Source organism: Salvia hispanica, chromosome 2 (assembly GCF_029641045.1).
Source record: "Salvia hispanica isolate PSC_SH4W2 chromosome 2, Shi_PSC_v1, whole genome shotgun sequence".
Lineage (NCBI taxonomy): Eukaryota > Viridiplantae > Streptophyta > Magnoliopsida > Lamiales > Lamiaceae > Salvia > Salvia hispanica.
Genome location: NC_142693.1, coordinates 42,225,126 through 42,232,329, shown reverse-complemented (window position 1 = coordinate 42,232,329; position 7,204 = coordinate 42,225,126). Strand labels below are relative to the sequence as shown.

The following is a 7,204-nucleotide window of genomic DNA, read 5'->3' as shown; positions in this document are numbered from 1 at the left end:
AATTAGAGGGTATTAATGTCAATTCCCTCTCATTAAAATCATCTTAAAATTTTAAATTTATGTAACTCTCTCAATTTAAATTATTTTTTCGCAAAAAATATATCAAATTAAAGATAATTTTATAAGGATTCCAACGAGATCTCAATTGCATATGTTCCGACGACGTTCGGATGATGAAATTTGATATTTTTTATTTTAGTTTTCGTAAATGTTGATAACCAGATTTTTATCAGCAAATACATCAAAAAATCTCAATAAAACCATGTAAAAATCTCAATATGTATGTGTTGATATTTTCGTGTACTAGTGTTGATATTCTTATGTCATATTATTGATATTTGTAATACACTATGTTGATATAAAAAAACATTCACGAAAATTATCATATGATAACATAATGACGATATTACCCTTTTGTTGATATTTTGTCTACTATTTATTGAGATTCGTAAGATTTAATTTCATCCACTCATTTTAAAATTTAAGAGTGGAAATTTGGTCTTGATTTTGGATTAAGTAGCTATAAGGATTAGAATATGACCCTACATCCTGGTATATAATATATTTATATATTTAATAATCAACGGTATACCGACATACCGAAGTGTCGGTATATATCGAATCTTCGGTATGGCGGTATATACCGGTATACCGCAGTAAGTCCGATATTTCGGTATTTCGGTATAATTTTCCACTCCTACGTGGAAGTATATTGATCGGCTGGCAAATATTCTTTCAAATTTTTTTATTAAATATGTGTGCACGTGCGTGTATCATGAAGATAAGACCCACACAAGCTAAAATATAAAGAAAATATTAACTCCATATTTGTGCTTCATTTCCGAGTTACTGGTCTACAGCCTCTATCTTCTTCTCATTGAGAGGAGAGAAAACAAAAATAGCTAAGCCCAATCTGACAACAAAATCATGAAATGGATCCTTGCATTTAGAGTGGTTTAGAATCCTCTCTTCCTGCTCACAGCTCGTCGTGTATTCCCATTGGTTGATCTTTATTGAGCGACTCCAATTTTTCTTGCAGTTCCTGTCAACAAACATAACCACATTTACAAGTGTGTTTCTCTAAACCACTATGGATTAAAGGAAATAGAAAAAAGGGGTGGCAATAACACCTTGAGTTTATCTTCAACACACAGAGCAGGGGTAGCTAAAAATGCAAGGTATCTGGAAATACACGCATTCCAAGTCAGATGCTAGTGCACAACAATGGCAAAACCCAATCACAAAAACCATAACAGGATACATGGAGAGAGATTCTTACTCGCAACGGCTTGGTTCATCAACATCCGTGAGTTCATTTTTCAAACCACAACGTAACCTCACCTGTAGAGGTCAATTAACAGACAAAAATGATACACCACCCAATAAACTATACAAGGAGACAAAACACATTTAAAATGCCGATTGTCCCTCTTTAAAACAAATGGAAGTTCCATGGATGTGAATTAAAGTTGATTTTCGGGAAGTATAGTCCACCAAATGATGAGGGTTATCTCCTTCACATTTGAGAGCATAATTGACTTTAAATTTTAATAAAATGACCATTTATATCTGCAGGTTCCAACGTTTTCTTTTGAAAATAGATGATTCGACTATAAAAATCCATTAGCTGGTTATGGATTGAAGCTGATAATATGTGCAAGATGTTCATACTTAATATATATGATCTACCTTTAAGCTTCTGTCTGGGCCATTCCAGCACTTATCTCCATTCATAAACTGCATTACCCTGTAAGATTCCTCAAATTTCTCCCAGCTCCTACAAGAATATTAAGCAGCCTTAAAAAACAAAAATAATTGGAGTAATTTAAACTGTAGACTGAAGCATGGAACAACAGGCAATACAAACAAAATATATCAAGATGAAGTGCTCTGCTCATTAAAGTGCTTACCCTAAACGAGTTGAACTGTATCCCTCCTCCTGGGTAGCTTGTTTGAATGGGCAAACTTTGTAAACATACCTGTAAGAGTATTTCCATTCCTCAGAGACGTTTTTTTTAATTGGAACTCAAAAACGCAATCAAGGACATGAGAAAGTAACTAAAGAAATTTCTTACTTGTTCTGCTTGCTTTCAAAGCATTTACCATAGAATGAATAAAATTCCTTCTCCGGACCTGCAAATACATTTTGAAGATATTAAAACCCTATACAAATGCATCCCAAGTATACAGTTAACAATAAATAAAGGTTTTGCTCGATGTCAAAGGTATTACCAAAATCTTCTTTTAGTTTCTGCTTCAGATGCGATATCCTTGACTGTATTTTTGATAATTTGGAACTGGTATCATCATATTCTTTACGTACCTGTGCAGCCTCTGAAAAATCAATCAGCAATATGATGAATATCTTCTGTTTGAATCAAATGATGCAGAAATTAAATTAGGGAAGTTGTCTTTACCAGATACATTAACAGGTTTCTGGAAAATATTGACAGCCTGAAAGATGCTCTTCACTCTTTGCTGTATCTTGTCCAGCCATGATGAGCTACTTGTGCCAGTTATATCTGAGAATTTTGGATCATATGCTGGTAAGTTGTTTAAGCAGGCTGTGAAAGTGATTCTTAAGAAAATTAATTTACCTGAAAAGTCTAATTCATCATCAGACTCATGTCTCTGTGAAGAACTAGAATCATACTGATTTGCTTCATCAAAGTCATCAACTTGGTCATCACTGTCAGCATCATCATCATCATATCTATTATGCTCATCCTCCTCTGAGCCGTAACCAGCATCATCCTCATAATTGGATTCATTTGGTGTCTCATTTGGATATTGGTGATCCTGATTTTGAGAGGTATCAATCTCCTCCTTATGTTGCTCGGTCTTTTCCCCCGTCCATCGAGATGCAACTAGGCGGCCCAACTCTTCTTTTGATAGTGATTCAGTGTTTTCAGCTACATCTTCCACCTGGAAAAACAAGTAAGGGTCACCCGGTAGCTTACAAACATGTTGGATAAGGAATCTGAGTCATTAGGATCTTTGAAACCTGAGAACCAGTACATAAAAGAAAAGCTACTGAGATTACCATAAGAAGTAAATGATACAGCAACTTACTAGTGCAGGGCTAAAGATAAACGACCAAAACTGATATGGGCAGCATCTTCACAAAAAACATACCTGATTTCCGCTATCAAGACCATCCTTGCCATCAGAAGTGGAGTCTTCACCTAGATGTTCAGTATTCTAAAAAAGTATAGACTTTCATTTATTAACAACTAAAAAATAAAAAGTTATCAGTGATTCAGTTGTGTGTTCAGCCAAAGAAGGCCAAACCTGGATAGAGCCGTCTTGCTCCCCTGCTACATCATTAGAACGTTCGTCCTCAATTGAATGGTCACCAAGTTCAGGTTCACTGGAAGATCCATGATTGTCTTCCGCAGAGTCCTAATGAAAGTCAAATGTGCTATTTCAAAATTTATGGAAAAATGGTTGCAGAGATAGTTATGCCCAAATGAACTCAGTTATACGGGGGGCATCTATTTCATTTAGTAAATAGAGTGGATGTATTGGAAGGATCCATCTATTATTACAATTTACAAGTGCTAACCCAACTCTTTGTCTCTTCCTAGGAAAAGATGTTAGGTAGTCGATAAATATGTTTTCTTTAAGCAATAAGGTAACATAGTATCTACATCTCCTTATAAAGAAGTTCTCGCAAGGGTTTCTTTGCTATCAATTCATCTTTATTCTGCTAATGATCCCTGTAGTATCTTTACCTATGCAACTGGATAAGATCTAGAATATTTATTTGGACAAAAGCCTTCAAGTTTAGACTCAACGTTCTTCATTGCATGTAAAACTAATACGTGAAAAAAAGTACAATACACAGGCATAGTAATCAAAGAATTACTGTTAGATGGAAGTTAATGATACATAATAACTCTAATCCTATTCATTGGTAACTGAATATTAAAAATTAGAGGATGTACAACAGAAGTGTTATACATTATACTCCCTCCGTCCCATAAAAATATAGGCATATGATATGGCACGGGAATTAAGACAAAATTGGTAAAGTAAGAGAGAGGGCAGAAGGGTAGTTAAACAAGTGTTAGTGGATGGTGGGACCCACATTATTATTAGTGTTTTAATGGTGGCATAAGTTGTAAATAACTTGATGTATAGGGGTAATAAATTAGGATAACTTTCCATAAATGGAAATGCTCATATTTTATGGGACGGACGAAAATGGAAAGTGCACATATTTTTGTGGGACGGAGGGAGTACTTAATAATTTATTTATGTTCTTTATGTTCGCTATGCATTAAATCCACAGGTTTAAATGCCAACTGCCAAGAGCAAATTAAAACCGTCATGTGAACAGGGGTAAACTCATATTGGCAAAACCTGAGGAGGTTGATCTACTAGCCCAATATCATCATGTATATCCTTCGGTGTAGGCTCAGTATCTTCAGCTTTGGTATCATCATCTTTAGTAGCTTGGGCTTCCTTTCTTTCCTTCTCTTCCTTTTCTTTCTGAAGCCGTTCGTGTTCCTCAGCCTTTTCTATCTGTTCCTTGCGTTCTTGACAAAGATAGAGCAAAAGCAAGCATTAGAATAAGTAATTGATGAAATATATCTCTCAGAATAGAATATGCATCACACTATCACAGTATAGAAGATGTTACAACATAAAAATAGGAGTAGATAGTCAGTGAGGAGCTTGATACTGTAATGAACTAAAACTTTACATGATGTGTGTGTCACAGTCCTCTCATTGCCATTTTAGAAGGTGAGCTAGAATTTTTGCACATTTTCTACAACCATCGTTAGGTTTTAGTAGCATACGTTATTCATTGTCCTTTAAACAAGCTCATAAGAACAGCAGAAATCACACCACAAAGAACATTAGGGTTGTACTGAAGCATGGATTATTTTCCCATGGAATCACATGCAGTAACACAATAAAAAAATGAAAACAGATTCAGATTTATACATGCGCAAAATAGAGTCTTTATAATAGCCTAAAATTATCAAGGGATTCTATGGTGTCTATGTCAGTCAAACACAGAGACTAATGAACGACCTAACTTAAGAGGCAGCAAAGCACATTGAATAGCATTTTAGATTTCTTTTGGTGGGGGTGAGGGAAAATGGGGCATGTTTACCCTTGAGCTTTTCAACCAATCCGTTGAGTATCTTTTCCTCCTCTTTTAGCTTCTGTAGTTCTGCTTCCTCCTTAGATATGGATAGTTTTGCTTTCTCAATTTCCTGCCTGCGTATAGTGACACCTTCCTGGTATGTGGCAATCTTTTTCTTCAATTTTTCTCTTGCTACTTTTCCAGCTTCCCAGCATGTATTGGGGCATATGGTTTTCCCATCATACTCATCGCTCCCATCACAGCAATCTGCTCAGTTGTATAAGTTAATATTTAAGTCCTCAAGTAGCCAAAAAGTGATAGCTATGACAAAAGGTCAAGATAACACCATAGCAGATGTACAAAGGGTGCGCTGTGCGCTATGTAGTTTATGATCAAACACGAGTTAAGGCATGTAAGAGAATTAAAGAAGAACACAGGAACAAGCATTTCTACAACTACGAAATAGAATGCTTGACACATCTAAGCAAGGAGTGGCTAGAAATACAGATGAAGAAGCATTCTTTGATCCTACTTGGAAATTTAATTGATACTACATCTCGTTCGATATATAGATGATGGTTCAAAATCTAGCAAATGGGAAAAAAACAAAATCATAACATGATGAAATGGACAATCATGAAACAAACTATGTGATTCTCTAATCATCGAAGGTAAAGTTTGTCTGTCCGGATTTTTAAAAGTCTGATATCATATAAAATAATAGGAATTTAGGTGTTAGCTGATATGATTGAATCAAATAAATGCATCTCTAACTGTGTGCAGCCAAATAAAATAGTCAGTGCCATTAACAAGAACTCAACCACAGATGATAGATAGGTGTTGGTAGCAACCTTCATTCTTGAAAGTTAGGAACATACTACCATCATACCTACCTAAGTCTAGTCATTATCATTCTTTGCCTGATTACCAAAAATCAAAGAGGAATCTTAAACTACAGCATCCAATAAGTTCAAAAAGAAGTATGAGATTAAATCACAGTATATTACCACAGATACCGTCATTGACCCTTGAAGAATATAAAACAACAGGAGCATGTCCAGCATTCTTGCAGTAGAATTTTCCATTGGGGCAAGCTGATGTTCCTGCAAAACACAGAAATTGGCAAAACACTCTAGCATCAAGCCACTAATAAAAGTTAATTCTAGTACAAAACAATCAATGGAACCATATATTCAGCTGCATCAATCAACCACAAGGGATCAAAGCTAATTCATCAGAATTCAACTATACATCGAAATACAGGCGAGTAAGAGAGTACCGGGCTCATCAGTGCCATCAAGGCAATCACAAAAGTCGTCGTTGAATTGCGATTTGTTAAATTTCTTAGATCCATCTTTGCACTTAATCGCACTAGCTGATGACAACCCCTTGTAATAACTCGCATCTGTACCAAAATCCAGTTTGCATTATTTCCTGAAGCAACATTTTTTTACTGAATTACACAGACGCACGCACAAAAAGGCGATCACCTTCAGGGGAGACTCCGATGAGTGAGTCGATTGGGGGAAGAGATGCCACCGATCTGGTGATGCCGTGTAGTAATAGAATAATGCCGCAGCCAAACAGCATAAGGTTTGACCGAATTCTGGTTTCCATCTTCTGTTACGGCTTGATTAGGGCAGTAAATAATGAAGGGTGAACCTGCAATCAGAGGTGCAGAGTTAGGGATTTTGGTTAGGAAGCAGGTGAAGCTGCAGGTGCATCCGACGACGCCGTATCGTGTTAAGCCCTCGATCAGTGATTCCGGGTAGATATCACTGGGGTTTACACAATAGTCTAATAATATTTCCCCCTTTTTTTCGCTTTTATTTTCAACGTAATCAAAATTTGTACCTCTAGTAATTTTCTCGTTTGTGTTAAATAAACGAGAAAATAAAATGTAAGACTTGTAAATCATACTCCCTCCGTCCCCCATTAAGAGTCACACTTTTCTATTTCGCTCCGTCCCTAATTAAGAGTCACATTTTATTTTTACTATAAATAGTAAGTAGATCTCACATTCCACTAACTCAATTCACTCACATTTATTATAAAACCAATATAAAAAAATGGGTTCCACATTCCACTAACTTTTTCAACCAATTT

General features: G+C 35.8%; 1 protein-coding gene across 1 annotated transcript; it reads right to left on the bottom strand.

The window, feature by feature from the left end:
- Positions 1-798: 798 nt before the first annotated feature.
- On the bottom strand, positions 799-6,896 carry PSL4 (calmodulin-binding protein). Its single transcript, XM_048099271.2, has 16 exons — positions 6,589-6,896; positions 6,378-6,503; positions 6,106-6,201; positions 5,126-5,365; positions 4,366-4,541; positions 3,292-3,402; positions 3,136-3,201; positions 2,598-2,925; positions 2,418-2,522; positions 2,233-2,334; positions 2,076-2,133; positions 1,911-1,979; positions 1,690-1,777; positions 1,280-1,341; positions 1,131-1,182; positions 799-1,042 (listed from the first exon to the last, which is right to left on the bottom strand). Exons 1-16 carry the CDS (start codon positions 6,713-6,715, stop codon positions 977-979), a joined length of 1,872 nt encoding a protein of 623 aa, XP_047955228.1. The 5' UTR covers positions 6,716-6,896; the 3' UTR covers positions 799-976.
- Between the last annotated feature and the right edge of the window lie 308 nt (positions 6,897-7,204).